Source organism: Podarcis muralis, chromosome 2 (genome assembly GCF_964188315.1).
Source record: "Podarcis muralis chromosome 2, rPodMur119.hap1.1, whole genome shotgun sequence".
NCBI classification, from domain to species: Eukaryota; Metazoa; Chordata; class Lepidosauria; order Squamata; family Lacertidae; genus Podarcis; species Podarcis muralis.
In genome coordinates, this window is record NC_135656.1 from 80,547,538 (window position 1) to 80,564,011 (window position 16,474).

Below are 16,474 nucleotides of genomic sequence, written 5' to 3' on the forward strand. Positions count from 1 at the left end.
ATCCTGGAGGAGGCAAGAAAGGAACTGAAAAGTGAGCTAAACAAATCATATGACTGTCTGTTCTGGGCAGTAGATGGAGACAACCCCTAGCTGTATACCTCCCTCATACTAAATGAGAATTATTAATTTAGTCACAATATGAGCTAGACCAGGGTCATGTGCTTCATTGAGACCACTCCAAAGCATAAAACTAGAGAAAAGCTTTAAGAAAATATTGAGAACAACTACAGTTTTCTTAAATAGCCCAGAAGAAAAATGATTCTTTTTATATGGATTTTATTAAAAACACAAATGTCAGGGCTATAAAGAGAAAAAGTAATACTCAGCATTTTATCCTATCTAAATATTGCACAAGATCACCAGACAAAAGCAGCTCTTTCGCGTAACATACGGACACCAAATCGCTGCCATTCTCGTTGATATATCCAGAGCTCCTGTGTTGTATCCAGGCAGGCTAGAACAGCACCCCCTTTCCATGCTATCAAACGAGGATCCATGTCCTACGATTAATGCAAAGGAAAAGAATGAGCAAGGTAAATGGTGTAAACTAAACCCCACAAACCCACTTACATTTGCTTTAAGAATGTTACTGTTTTTAATGGGCTACTGTGAGACGTTGTGCTCAGTGCTTAAAATCTTTACAATCCCAAATCAGCACAAAAGATACCATTTACTTTTGTAGCAAAAGAAGAATCGCTTTGTTGCTGCTGTTCTTAATGAATTTTAGGCAGAAGGGGATGGCTTTTAGTTTATTAATCAAGCCCCTTGCACAAAAGAACCAATGCATGTTCTTCGCTATAGACTACACTATTGGAATATACAAATAACATTCTGTACTGGCCAATACATTTAACTGCAATTTATAATTAACTAGAAGAGGATATGAGCTGCTGTAGCAAGTGTATTAACATAGACAGAGGAGGTGGCTCCACCCACCTTAGATTCTAGCTCCACCCACCACTGCAGTCATGTGGCCCCTGACAGAAAAGAAAATATTTCCCAACCCTGACCTAAAAGCATGCCTAGATTCATACACAAGTACCTTTGGTCTTGTAATAACTTCTACGTTTTCAACAACTCTCCTGAAAGAAGGAGGCATTTTGTTGAGAATTCTGTGCTGAAGGAACTCTTGGGCTTTGTGGAACATCAGACCGCCTCCTACAACCAGGATGGAACTGTACATTTTCTTTTTTGTATCGTCAGATGCTGAGAAATCAAAATAAGTTTTATGTAAACGGTGAAGAATGAATTGAAACAATACAGAATTAGCCGTTAACATTAAAACAGATCGAACCAGGTAACTAAAGAAGAAATGGATGAGAGCGAGAGTAGATATTTAGTTCCTGCAAACTTATGAATCCTCCTTGTACTAGAATCTATCTTGGCCAAAGTATTAATGTTAATAAACAAGTACATATAGTTTTCTTACCACAGCAATCAATACTGTGCAAGATTGCTTTGTCAAGGCCCAACGCTTTCCCTTCAAACTGAGATACAGCAGTTTTCCTGGACATGTGAGCTGTAAGGGGTTCTTCAGACTCATTTCCACCCATAATGCAGTCACCGTGCGAAGTGCCAATCTCGACTTCTGGAGGATAGAGATTTTCAGCAACGCTTGCAGATTGGCCACGCAGATCCCCCTCAAATCCACTAGGCTTGGAAATCGACTTCCTGTCGGCTGTTGCTTTCGAAGACTTTAAAAAGCAAAACAGGGCAGGTTATCATTTGAAAAGATCCAATTTTGTTAGATGCAAAACACATTCCACAGCATCTGCCAAAATAGGTGTGAGGAGTGTTGCAGCTAAAAACAGTCCCACATATCACACCTGACACTAAGGGACTGAGTGGCAAGTAAAGCCACACTGCTACTTCTGGCCTTTCGCCATATTATTTTCATATTCTTTGGCACAAACACCATATGCTCCCTTACCCAAGTCTTCCATTTCCAATGGCTCAGCACATTCCATACACAGTATACCATCAAAGCGACCTTTGCAGAAGCTATTGCATGTGTCACCCAAACTATAGCAACCAAACTATAGGATCCAAACTATAGGATCAGAGTGGTAGCTGAAGAAATACTACTGAAGTTTTGCTTTTATTATTTTGTAAAAAGCTTTTACATAACTAAGGTAATGACAATAAAATCAAGCATACTGGGTCATTCCATATCATGATCCATTTTTTTTAACCTCATGTCATCCAATTTTCTTAATATTTTGTACACTTGTTGAATGATCAAAACTAAGTTTAAATCTAAAAGTTAATTTTTTTATCACATCCTGTTTTTGAGTCATGAGTTTGAAATTTTAAAAAATTGATAATTTTGGCCATGTCTGACTACACAAAAACCGTAAAATCTCAGTCCAGAATTGAGATATTTCAAAACTAAAAAAGACCAATCTCTTCAGAACATCATGGGCTTTAATATGATATGTCACATGATGGACTTACTTTACATTTCAAAGTTAGGTTACAAAATGTTAAATTTTAAAAAGTGATTCAAAAATTAATTTGATTTAACATTTCCAAAGAAATTGTATTATTAAATATTTCTAAGATCTACCCACAAAATTTCATCTTGGGATCTCAATGGGATCACATTTTTAACTAAATTATTTTGTAGATACATGTCTGCCTTATTGGGTTGTACTTAGGATAAATGGGTCTTCCTGGAGTAAAACATAACAGAACAAACAAGACTTCAAACTAGAATATCAGTTACTTCAGGCATTGCTTTAGAAAGTTATTCAATTAAAATGTATCTGAAAAGCTAGTCAGGATTTTCTTTTAAAAATGAGTTCCCAAGCACAGTGATAGCTTGCTGTTACATGATGGAATGCTTTGAAAGGATTCTTGTTAATACTTCTTGTTAGTATGTACACACACACTATGCCTGCCTTCAGATATACAGTGGTACCTTGGGTTAGGTACTTAATTCGTTTCGGAGGTCCATTCTTAACCTGAAACTGTTCTTAACCTGAAGCACCACTTTAGCTAATGGGGCCTCCTGCTGCCACTGTGCCGCCAGAGCACAATTTCTGTTCTCATCCTGAAGCAAAGTCCTTAACCCAAGGTAATATTTCTGGGTTAGCGGAGTGTGTAACCTGAAGCGTATGTAACCTGAGGTACCACTGTAACCCTAAAGCACAGATTAGCTTTATAAAAGTCTGTCAGCCTTGAGCTCACTTGCTCTCATCCAGAACGACTATGAAAACATCAGAAACTGCTACTTCTGTTTTAGATGAACTGCTGTTTTGCATGCTGTCCAAACCCAAACTGTGTTAAATTTTAACTATGCTTAGCTGGAACAAGCCAGCTTTATAAACTGTGGTTTGAAGTTGGCTTCCTTCAATTAACTATAGCTGAGATTAACCACCGCTCATCCAGGTTCAAATGACAAAGCAAGCTGGTGTTGTTCTAAAATGAAAGCAAAAGCTTCTGAACTCCTTGCAGCCATGCCAGAGGTCTAAATGAGGCCTATATTATTATTATTATTATTATTATTATTATTATTATTATTATTATTATTATTATTATTTTATTATTATTTATTTTATCTATACCACCCTTCAACCAACGATCACATAGCAGTTTACAACGTTAGCATGAACCTTCTCTCTATTCTCCAAGAGGAAAGCTTTAATTAAGTATAATTAGATCTGTGCAGAAAAGTCTCCTAGGAAGAGAAAACAAGGGAAAAGACACACAACACACCTGCTCCTGCTTACTTTGTGTAGCTAAGAGATAATGTTCATCATGCGGATCCTCAGGATCACCTTGTGATCGTTGCTGCAAAGATGTCATCTTCTGCCCCACAATTCCAAAGGTTGCTGGATAAAATAATGCCATGGGAGCCTAATCATGAGAGATTGGGAAGAGCTTAAAATTATCTTTACCATTTCATCAATGCTTGCTTGCACTTCCTAACAGAGCAATCAGTTTCAGAAGCAGATAAACATCTGGGGTGGTATCTAATGCACTTGTTCTGTTAGCAGAAGGATTTTCGCTTGCACAATGGAACTCTTCCCCTCTCACACCCTGCCCAAATCTGCTCTGGAAGGCTAGAGGAACAACTAGAACAGATTTAGGGGGCGTGCATGGGGGGGGGGAGAGAAGTTATGTTGTACAAACTTAAATCCTTCTGCTGATGTAACAAGCGACTTAGAGCTGCATAGGGTACAGCCCCGTGTTCCAAACGATATGATACCTGTCAGCAGCATGTGTAGATAGAAACATATATCAAGTTTATTTAATTCAACATTTGAGCTAGTTATGCCACATCTGTATTTGCTGTGTATCTCCTGAATATCATAGCACTCAATGAGACTATAAGAAGAGAAACATGCAGATTGAGCTGCTGAAAACTAATTAACACCCCGCTATTTTCCATTGACTTCTGCACTTAAGTCCGCATCTACATCCCAGGGCATGTCTATGATAGGGCAGGATTCAACTAAGTTGTGTACACAGAATGTGGTCTGCATTCTTGCATCCTGCTAAATCTACCCTGGAGGGTTAGGAGAACCAAAATAACAGGTTTAGGGAGCACAGAGGGGGGTGAGAGGAGGGAAAAGCCTCTTTGTACCATATGTGCATGTATACCCCACCCAGTCTTTACCTGTAACTTTTCATCTCCCAAGCGCAACTGATACAGCAAAGCTGGAGAATCTGGGTGACGGACTTGAAACTCATGATCTTTTAGTCCAGATAAATCCTGATAAAAAAAACACAGAAAAAGGTATTAATGCTGTAATGAACTTTCAAATCTTTCAAACTACACTGAGAAGAGATCAGCCACACATGTGAATTTTCAGTTTTCTCCCCACTGTTGGTAACTTCATAACCTCTATTACCATTAATTATGCAGCTAAAAAACTGTAATGTCACACTAGATTGTGACCAAACATGGGCCTGGGAAACAGCAAATCAGAAGTGTGGAGCTCCTTATCTTGGTCTTTGGACTTACCTGGTCTAAATGGCAAAATGTTTCTTTTAAGTGCTGCAGGAGAAGGCAATCTGTCTTTTTAGCTAGTTGGCAGTCTCTGTAAGGGAACCCAGCTCGCTGCATAAGCCAATAAAAGCATCTTGACACATCAGAACCTCCATATGCAAGGCATAACCTAAAAAAAGCAGCAACAACCATTAGAAGGCTTGCTTTTTTTCACCTGAATTTTACTGCCACTTTATAATAGTTACCTGGTGTTACGATGCGAAACACCGTCTTCGACACAGCAGACACTTGTCTTTTGATCCCCCACGTCAACGACGCATGCACTACCTAAACCACTTCCAAAAGTAGCACAGACAGATTCCTGATGGACCACTATGCCTGAAAACAAAATGGCAGGAATACTGTTATATACACTGCTTTGCTACCCTATTCAGAAACATTACTCATATGTACCCCACTACTGAACACTTCCCATAACATGCCCTCTTTTATATATATAAAACTCTGAGAAGTGTTTTAAACAAAAGAGAGGAAGAAATGTGTTTATTGCTACCCATGCGTTTCATAAATAGATCAACATGTCACAATGATAATATTTTCCAGCTTCCCTATTTTAACATTTTTTAAAATCAGTGTTTCATGTCTCTGCATCTCCCAACCAACTTCAGTCTTTTAGACAGTGAGCTGAAAATTGCTATTTGGAGCAGGACTCATCTGACCAATGCACTTGTTGGTAGGAGACAGCTGGGAGTGACTGTAGCAGAGGCTCTGGATCTCAGTAGTGTTACATCCAGTTGGGGCCTGTCCTATAGTGGAAACTAGATGACAATACCTCTGAAACGCTGTAAGATACATAAGTAGATTAGACGGTTTTGACTCAGCAAACACAAGTTTGTATTGACCAAACACTGGAGTAATTTCTTTAGAATTTGGCCATAGAGTTGCACATTACTAATTTCATGATATATGTTGCCAAAGGCTGAACTATTTATTCACCTGGTTGAGACATGGGTGGCTGTAAGGGCAAAAAAATATTCTGGAAGTTACATGATTCCAACTTAGAAACAAAAGGTACCTTCAAAACCCTTGCACTAAGCCGCTGACCACAGATGTTGCTTTATTACCTGAGAATCCCATCTTCATTAGGATCATATTTACTATTTCTTTCACATGCTGCTTGTTATAGATGTCTGGTATTAGCAAAATACATCGGTAATACTGAAAGAGAAAAGAACAAACTAGGATTCATTTTCCGGTCTGTTGGTCTTCATACAGTGGAACGGGTTGATGCCATGAGCTATCTAAATAATTTCAATTATTGAAGGAAGCAAAAATATTGGTTAAGAGCTAGAGCCAATTACATCATTGAAATGTTTTAATCCAGGGCATGGGGAAATCTAACAGCTTTGGACCTTGGCTGTGAGGTGCCAAATTTCCTCCTGGATGTTGAACCAATTCTTGTAATGCAGGAGGGCTAATTGCAGGATTTTCATTCTCTCTGAAAAATGCCAGAGTCCACATTCTCCCCTCGGCAACCCACAAGGGAGGCCACAAAGCGGTGAGGATGCGGCCTGCACACGCAGGTACTAACTAGCACAAGAACTTCCATCTGCACAACAGGACATCCTCTCCCTCTCCTGAAGCCAACCACAGCCATTTGCTATAAATCTTAATAGGGAGGGAACCAGAATTCCTCTGGCTTTTCTTTAGTTTTGATAATCACGCTTATATTTTGCATTTTACAAGCAGGTTTAATTTGGGGTCATTTGTTTTTCTACTGTTATTATCTGATTTGTTAGCTTCCTTTGTGAAATCAGGTGGGGCAGAAGTATTTTTAAAAATAAAGGAATTAATTATTATATAAACAACTAGAGCTCACTTGGTAGGGAACTGCAGTGAACACCATAGCTATAAAGGATCGACTAAGCACCTCCTTAACAGGGCCTTCTTGGTGGTTGCTCCCCATTTGTGGAATGCCCTCTCCTATGAGGTGTGTTGTTCTCATTAACTTTTAGGAGCAATTTAACAACATTCCTGCTTACCCAGGTATTTGATGGCTGAAATACCTGTCCCTGAAAACCCTGCAATTAATAGTTTTGAGGGTAAGCAATTACTTTTAAGAGTTTTTAACTGTTTTCATTCTATTGTTTCAGTATTGATATGTTTGCCACCATGGGCTCCTTTAGAGAAAGGCTGGGATATTAATGAATTAGTTAAACTCTTATTCTAAAGGTTTTAAAACAGAGTAGTGCTTTAGATGATCTGATGGGAAGTATACATGGAAGAAGGTGCTACCAAGGAATGTAGGACCCAGACTGCCAAAGGCTTCAACAGTCAAACCCTTTTGCAGCAACAATGATGAAACGCTGACAGTCATTGTCATGAACAGATGAAGTCTGCCATAGCTCACCTTCAAATCCTTTAGCGGTATTTCTAAATACTTCTGTATTGCATGCGACCATATAACTTCAAGATCAGCTAGGACTGCAGTAAGGGAACCACTTGGCCCTGAGTGAAGGTTCAACTGCCCTCGATGAACAGGCCAATGAACATTGTAACAGTCCATGGGGTTAACATATAATGCCTGAAAAGAAGAATTGGCTATATTTATCTCGTTCAAAGTTTAATTGTGAACACTCGGAATTTCTGTACATTTGCTAGTCTGTAACACATTAACACAAAAAAGCATTCCAAAGCAAACTGAAACATACAACACTGTTCAGCCTTTAGTGGTAACAGAAAACTAGCAATTCTTTTTTTAAAAAAAGACAGAAACTTTTATTTATGCCATTTTAACAGCTTTTATACACAAGCCATACAATATCCACCACTTATCACTTTTCTAAGACTTCTCAGTCCATCTCTTTGTGGCATTCTAGGGAAATCTTGATCTGCTGCATATCCTGATATTCCACCCATTATCATCTCAAGTCTTCCTTTTTTGATGTTATCTGCTGCCTCATAATAAAGTCTGAGGTCTGGAAAGGCAAAGCCCCCTCTTTCTCTTACATCTGTCAGATTTTTATATTTAATTCAGGGGTGTTTCCCCCTGCCAAATGAAGTTTGTCACATCTTTCTTCCACTGTTTGAAACAGTTTGGGCTATTTATCACCGGGAAATGTTTAAAATAAAAAGATCATCTTGGGCAAAACATTCATTGCGACTACGGATATTCTTCCTAACAAAGAATGGTTCATTCTAGTCCATTTTTCTAGACTAAATTTCATTCCAGGTTTTAACATCGTTATCCTGGAAAAGGTTTAAGTTCTTAGCGGATATCCATATCCCCAAATATTTAACCCCCAACCCCCCCCCCCGGTGATAGTCTCAAGTTTATCTTTTGCCTCCGAGTCTAGACTTTTTACTATCAATTTCCCCCCTTATTTATGCAGAATCCTGCTAAGTTGCCAAATTTTGTTATAGTTTCTATTACCGTTGGGACGCTTACTATCAGATTTTCCAATTTCAACACAACGTCTGCAAAGGCTTTCACTTTGTACGCTCTCTACCCGACCTTAATTCCTGTTGTTTCATCAATTTTTGTATTTCTCTAGTCAACACTTCTAATATTAGGATAAATAACAGTGACAACAGAGGGCATCCTTGCCTTGTCCCTTTTTTAATGCTGCATTTTTCTGTAACATTACCATTTATTATTAAGCTTGCCCACTGCTCTGTATAAACTGCATTTTTCCCGTTGGAAAATGCTGTTCCGAATGCCATTTTCTCTGTAGAAAACTAGCAATACTTTTTGTTGCTGTTCTTAAAATAAGACCATCATAAACACTGCATTTTGCCGCACTGCCCTTGATGGCCTGTGTTCCAGAACCCATATTACAGCAGCAGTGAATGGAAAAAGCAGCTGCCTTGCATAGTCTTCTGTTCTATTTTCCCTGGATGAGTAGAGTGTCAACAGAGTCAGTTTTAGGTTGGCATGGCCGGTTTGGCCACACTGCAGGGGGCTGTAGAGCAGAGAGCAACAGGTGAAGAGGGACTGAATTTTAGTGTTGCACAGGGGGCTGCTGAAATTTGAGAGCCCCAAGTCTGCCACCGGTGTCAATAGGAGAGGGGTGGCGGAGGAATCCTGACAAAGATGTTTTTCTTACCAGTTTAAAACACTAAAAATTCAATTGAAGACTGTTATAAAAACAGCTTAAAAGTTAATATTCGATAGGTTACATATGAAAACATATTGCTCTGTTCCCATCTGCATTCACTAATTTGGTTTCTTTCTCTCAGGCTTGTAAACAGCCACTTGTCTTGTGAGCATTAGGAATATCCTCAAGGCAACCCAGCAGGGATTTCTGTGTGAACTGCAAGATGATTGCTTCTTCTTTTTCAAACTTCAGGAGATCCATGTGCCACAAACAACTAATGTAAAAACTGCGTTTTTCCCAAATACATTTTTAATAATAATAATAATAATAATAATAATAATAATAATAATAATAATAATTTATTATTTATAGCCCGCCCATCTGGCTGAGTTTCCCCAGCCACTTTGGGCGGCTCAAATACCTATGGTTGCTTAACTGTACATGAGATACAGGATGAGAATTACTTTTAATGAAACGAGGCAAGGTGCTCCTACCTCTTCTCCAATGACATATTCGGGATGATGGGAAGTGTTTGTCCATTTTGTTCCAGAGCTATGATCTAAAATAGCAGGTCTCATCTGCCTATTGTAAGATCGGGCCTGAAATGTAAATTTGAAACAAGGAATAGGGAGAAATGGTCACACTTAAAATGAAACTATTTTTCAAAGTCTATCTTAAGTGCACAAACGTGTAATCATATGCTATATGAGTTGCTCAAAATTTATCGTAATGTATATCTCTCTGTTGAACTGCTATCCCTCTATTGAACTATTATATGACATAAAATAAATTTCCAGAGGGAACATAGGAGAGTGCCTTAGACGAGCCCGCTAAGGCTAAGTTTTCTCCTAGCTAAGTTTTATCTAATCTGACCGGTGGTCAGCAACAAGGGCCTCGGTCTTTCACATCAGCTGCTTACCTGGTCTTGTTTAAATTTCAGATGCCACAGATTGGACTTGAGATCCTCTGAATGTCAAGCAAAGGGCTATGGTCCATTCCTGCCTTTAAACTATTTTGAAGACTGGGGTGGTGTTCAAGTAAGGATTAGTCATAGTAGATCAAGTGAAATTAATGGACCTAACTTAGTCATGATAATTGATTTCAATGGGCCTACTCTGACTAAAACGTAGTTGAATACTATCCTAGATTTATTAGTGCTGCTACCAGGCTTTTCACTGCTTTTACACACCTCAAAAAGCAATTTCTATCAATCAGTTTATAAATGAGATACCTGATCAGGTGACACTGGTATACGTCTGGCACCATTTGACATCTTTTTGGACCATATTGCTTGGTCAACCATTTTAAGACCATTCTGTCTTTGTTCAGTACTTTCAGGTTTCTAAATAAAAGCAAACAATAAGTAACCGTCCTCTAAACATAGAAGTGGGTCTTTTGACTTTCTTAATGAAATTATTTTCAAAATACTTTTACAAATATTTTAAAACTCATGTAAAATATCAAGGCAGTTTACAATACATTCAATAAAACTTAAAACACCCTAAAAATACAAAAGAATCATTAAAATAGCTCTCTAACCAATAAAATGTAAGCAGCTGCAAAAGCACGTTGACATCCTCTCCCTCTGCCCCAAAAAGAAAGCTCAGAATCAAACATAGTCCTTTGCAAAACTGCTATGATTTTCTTTCTATTGTCCATGGACTTTGCATTTTTAGAGACCACAAATGTTTGAGGAGCAGAGTAAGCTAATGCATTTCCCATTCAGATCCACAAAACAATACCTTTCCCACTCCTTGTTTAAAAAGCCATTTTTTAAATCTGCTGGCTCAATCATTTCGACAATATTTTCATTTTTCTTTACTTTTCCTTTGACTGTGATTTCATGATAGCCATCATTGTCAGAAGCAGGTGATTTATCAATGAAGCCAGAAAAACTATACTTGCTACACTACTCTGCAGAAAATGCCTGTGTAAATTAAAGAACTGCTGGTGACCTTTGAATAAAAAAAGATACCTATATATATATAATATTACATTGTACATTCAATTTTTTTGTGCCGAACTGATATCTACATAAAAGAGAGTCCTGTGTGATGTGGTCCTCAGTGCTTGGTGCAAAAATCTGTCCCTCTTAAATCTTGTGCCATTTATAGCAAGTTTAATGCCATAGCCTGTGTTAATTCCCATATGTAGCTGGTATAGATGATGCAAGACAAACACATGTTATTACAGAGGCAAGCTGTTATCGTGCAACCCAAAGAAGTAAGGATGACTAGGAAAATTAGCACACCAAAAAAAACAATGTAGTTCAAATGAAACAGTTCAATTTAACATAATACTCAAATTTTAAGACTTACATTGAGTCCTTCCCTTAGAAGCCAACTGTCTTTGTATGTGGGTTGCCCTTGCTGCTTGTGCCTTCTTGCAATGACGTGAGGAATGCCAATAGGAAGTGTGTCTGTAGCTCTTCCAATCCTTAAAGTCATTGAGCCAGGATGTATCACAACAATGAAGTTGCTCTGTATTTGCTAAAAATAGTAAAATAGATAAACAAACAGGAACAGGAACCAGCAAAGCACAGTACTCAGTAGGCGCCCAAACATATAGTCTATGCCTCATTTTGAAAATCTGTATCTTTTTACACTTTGAGCTGCCATCAGCAAACTATAGCTGTTAAGTTCTGTAACAGTGCTTTCCCCTCCCACAAAGGACATTTACGTAAGTTTTTCTGCCTATCTGGAATAGTGTTTTAGATGGACAATTGTTGTACAGTGGAACCTCAGGTTGCAAACGTGATCCGTGGGGGAGGCATGTTTGCGACCTACAGCTCTGCGTCTGCGTGGGTTGCAATTCTGCGCTTCTGTGCATGCGTCGAAACACGGAAGTAACCCGTTCCAGTACTTCCGGGTTCGGTGCGGTGCGCAACCCAAAAACGTGCAACCTGAAGCGTCTGTAACCCGAGGTACCGCTGTATTTGAAAAACTGACAGAAAGGGTGCATGCCAAGAGTGTCACATCTGATGCAGACAATTTTATCAAAATATGGTACAACTATGGAAATGCTAATATCATTTAGACATTCAGAGAACCCAAGGCTTGAACTCATTGCAACATGGAATAACGCAAAGCATGTCAGCCTCGTGCATCCTGTTTTCTGATAGGCGGAACACAGTATGAATGCTCTATTTATTAAATGATATTACAGATCTCATTTGCAAACGACTAAACAACAAGGCTAACAGTCAACATCAGTAGACAGCATCAATAGTGAGCACCATCAATTATAGGAGAAGGCACTACAGTGGTACCTCGCAAGACTAATGCCTCGCAAGACAAAAAACTCGCTAGACGAAAGGGTTTTTTGAGCTGCTTCTTAAGACGATTTCCCCTATGGCAGGGGTGTCAAACTCAAATTCATCGAGGGCCGCATCAGCAGTTTGGTCACCCTTAAAGGGCCGGTTGTATCTGTAGGACTATGTGTCCACTCTTTATTATCATAAATTATTGTCACTGCATTCAATTATTACTGCACGCGCTCAATATAAAAACAAGTGGAGGTTTCCTGAATGCATGTAAAGTGGAGGTTTCCTGTGTAGAACGGCCGGCGGCGCTAGAGGGCAGATGTTCTCTGGCTTGTAGGCTGCCGTGCATGCGCTGAAGAGGCGGCTTTCTTGTGTCAAAAAAAAAAAAAGTGAGAATAAAAGGTGAAGGCTAGCGGCGGCTACACGGGCCACATGACGAGGTCTGGCGGGCCGAATTCGGCCCGCGGGCCTTGTGTTTGACACCCGTGCCCTATGGGCTTGCTTCGCAAGACAGAAACGTCTTGCAAGTTTGTTTCCTTTTTCTTAACACCATTAATACAGTTGCGACTTGACTTCGAGGAGCAACTCATAGCACGCGGTGTGGTAGCCTTTTTTGAGGTTTTTAAAGACTTTGGTGATTTTTGAAGCTTTTCCAAAACTTTCCCGACACCGTGCTTCGCAAGACGAAAAAAATCGCAAGACGACAAAACTCGCGGAACAAATTAATTTCGTCTTGCGAGGCACCACTGTATAATATTACTATTATAAACTAATATGAACCTCTTTTCATAGGATGCTACAGGGGATATGTTTCTGCTGCATTAAATTCATGTTAAATGTCCCTACACACTGAAACAGCATTAGCTGCCCTAAGGGAAGGTACTTCACTTCCATAGCATTTTCATTACCAGCTCAAGGTTTTTCACACATCCTTGATAAGATGGCAATACAGCTGGCATATAAGTGAAGTGCTTTACAAATAAAATTAAAGATCAGTGAGTAAACTGCTGCTTGGAAATACTGTATAGGTGCAAATGAGATCTGCAATATATTTTAATACATAGAGCATTCATACTGTGTTCCGCCTATCAGAAAACAGGATGCACGAGGCTGACATGCTTTGCGTTATTCCATGTTGCAATGAGTTCAAGCCCTTAAAATAAAAGGCAAGTCCAAGTATCCCATCGTGAGACACCTCTCTGAAGGGGCGCAACCCAGGGAAAGCTTCACCACTTGACTCCGCCGGCCCTATGAAACCGGGCCTAGGCTGTTGTGCGGGGATCCCGCTGGGCAGAGGCTACTGTGCGCGAGGGGGGAGGTGAAGGAACCCCGTCCAGAGCGCCGTGCTTCCCGGGCCTCGCCGCCGCCAGAGCCGAGAGCGACCCCCCCCCGAGGGCCACGGGAGGAGCCTCTCCGCCTAAGCCGGGGCTCACCTCCTGCAGGGAGTCCGGCACGGCGGCAGGCACAATGGGCCTCTTGGCGCCGCGCTGCTCCTTCTCCTTGTCGCGCTCCTTGTCCTTCCCATTCTCCGCCGCCGCCGCTTCCCCTTTCTCCGCCTGGGTCATCCCCGACCCCGACCCGCTTCCTCCGTGGGTCGCTCGAGCGAGGCAGCGGGCTGCTCCGGGAAGCCGGAGGCGGAGGCCGCTTCTTCTCCGCCCCGAAAAGGCTGCGACGAGGAAGCCGGCGCCCGACCCCTTCCTTAGCCTCCAGCCACCCGGCGGCGGGTGTGGCGCACAGACAAGGCCCAGGCGGAAGTGAGCGGCCGCCGCAAGACGGCCTGAGTCGCGTCTTAGTGCTTTAGCTGAGCTTCCCGATATGTATTAACTTCTTCCCCTCCTGCCTTGCTGTGTTTTTTTATAGGCGAGGCATGGGCGTAGCCGTGGGGGTGCATCGCCCCCCCATCAAGCAAATAAATAAAAATACAAAAAAAATTCCTTGCAGTAGCACCTTAAAGACCAACTAAGTTAGTTCTTGGTATGAGCTTTCGTGTGCATGCACACTTCTTCAGATCTGTAACTGAAATAAAAATACGTAACAGACCTATTGCCTCCCCACCCCCCCAAAATAAAAAATAAATCCTGGCTACGTCCCTGAGGCAAGAGGAATGGCAAAGGCACTCAGGGACAGCAAGTGTGGTATCTCTTGGCCCTAGGCACGCAGAAAGCTGTCATACTTCACACCAGCCGCCAAGGGCCGTCCAAGATGTATGGGCGCCTGAGGTGGACTCCAAAATAATTGCTCCTCATCCCGCCAGGGAAGGTTTATGTTAAGAACAAGGGGGCAGGGGAGAAAGAGCGACACCGGCATCTGCCACCCTGTGGATCCTGCTGCCTGAGGCAGTCACCTCATGGGTTGGCCAGCCCTGGCAGCGACCCATCTACAATAGTAAAAAGGTAAAGGTACCCCTGCCCATAAGGGGCCAGTCTTGACAGACTCTAGGGTTGTGCGCCCATCTCACTCTATAGGCCGGGGGCCAGCGCTGTCCGCAGACACTTCCGGGTCACGTGGCCAGCGTGACAAGCTGCATCTGGCGAGCCAGTGCAGGACACGGAACGCCGTTTACCTTCCCGCTAGTAAGCGGTCCCTATTTATCTACTTGCACCCGGGGGTGCTTTCGAACTGCTAGGTTGGCAGGCGCTGGGACCAAGCGACAGGAGCGCACCCCGCCGTGGGGATTCGAACTGCCGACCTTTTGATCGGCAAGTCCTAGGCGCTGAGGCTTTAACCCACAGCGCCACCCGCGTCCCATATCTACAATAGTACCTCCGGTTGTTAACAGGTTCCGTTCTGGAGCTCCGGTCGCATCCCAAGGAATTCGCAACTGGAGGTGCCGCTTCTGCGCGTGGTACGGTTTAGCGCTTCTGCACATGCAGGCATGTAGAGCGCTTCTGCGCATGGTGCGTAGAGCACTTCTGCGCAGTCACGTGGGACAAAACCTGGAAAAATACTTCCAGGTTTGCCACATACGTATCCCGAAGGATACATAACCAGAGGTGAAAGCAAGTAGAGGTACCACTGTAGTTCAGTATCGGCTACAACAGCCTTCTCCACCCAACCTGTGCACCCCCCAGATGCTCTGGACTACTATGGCAGTGCTGGTTGGGGCTGGTGAGAGTGGGATCCAAAAGAAAGGACACTAGGCTGGGAAAAGGCTAGCAACTTCCCCAGACAGGAATCTAATCCAGCCCCTCCTGGAGATGCCCGGGATTGAATGTGGTAGAACAAATGAGGTGCTCTACTGCTAAGCTATGGACTTCCACAAGTGATATTCTATGGCACTGGAAGTTACTTGAAGATTAACTATATATCATATGAAAGAATAAAAATTTAAATCAATTCTTAAATTTCACCATAAGCTCTATTAATTTCAGTTAAAGACAGTAGCGATGGAGCAAATCACAACTAGTTTAGGGGCTGCACAATCCAGCGAGGATGAGTTATTGCCAATCATAAGTAGTGGTTTCACAGGAAATGCAGTTTTTAGATATGCATGGGGTTGTGAATCTGATTCTACCCTTTTCCTCAATTCATGTATTCTGAAGTCAACCTTTAAAAAAGGTTTTGTCATAGGCATGATTTGTGAACCTTTAGAACAGTTTTTTTAAAAGAAAATTATTCCAAGCCAGTCTTTTGCAAAGCTATATTTATTTCTTATAACTTTACAGCTACAACAAAATTTTCACAAACTATACAAAAAGGCTTAAAACAAACATTAAACAGGTGCATTTAATTTAATAGAACTGCATTTCAGTTACACTGGATCCTGGAAGTCGGAATTCCCAGCACAACTTCATTGTTCTGCTAACCCACAGAGCAGTGAATGATTTAGACACACACACAACACTCAGACCCATTTGGTCCATCCGCCAGGAGGTCATTTCAGTGTTGCAAATGTGTGTCCAGTTGTCTGCCTCTCAAAAGAGGCATTTACCTAAGAAGAAGAAAATACTGATTAGTTTTCTGGCTATGTTGCAATTGCATACATTACAAATAATGAAATTTGCACCAGGAGCTTATGAGGTCATCACATTTGTTTTTCTTCAGGCGGCAACCTCCACCAAACCTGACAAAACTGCTTTTGAACCCAGAAAAATGTTGAGCATGGTTTGTCATGTAGTATGGGGCAGTCAAAGAAAATAAAATAAATCTAAAATCACATTA

At 41.3% G+C, this 16,474-nt stretch overlaps 1 protein-coding gene across 1 annotated transcript; it reads right to left on the bottom strand.

The window, feature by feature from the left end:
- Positions 1-259: 259 nt before the first annotated feature.
- ACTR8 (actin related protein 8) lies at positions 260-14,149 on the bottom strand. The gene is made up of 13 exons (XM_028719066.2): positions 13,747-14,149; positions 11,370-11,540; positions 10,283-10,393; positions 9,546-9,650; positions 7,365-7,538; positions 6,079-6,172; positions 5,200-5,332; positions 4,970-5,123; positions 4,622-4,717; positions 3,718-3,858; positions 1,430-1,694; positions 1,043-1,206; positions 260-500 (listed from the first exon to the last, which is right to left on the bottom strand). The coding sequence occupies exons 1-13, from the start codon at positions 13,876-13,878 to the stop codon at positions 357-359; spliced, it is 1,884 nt and encodes a 627-aa protein (XP_028574899.1). The 5' UTR covers positions 13,879-14,149; the 3' UTR covers positions 260-356.
- Positions 14,150-16,474: the final 2,325 nt, after the last annotated feature.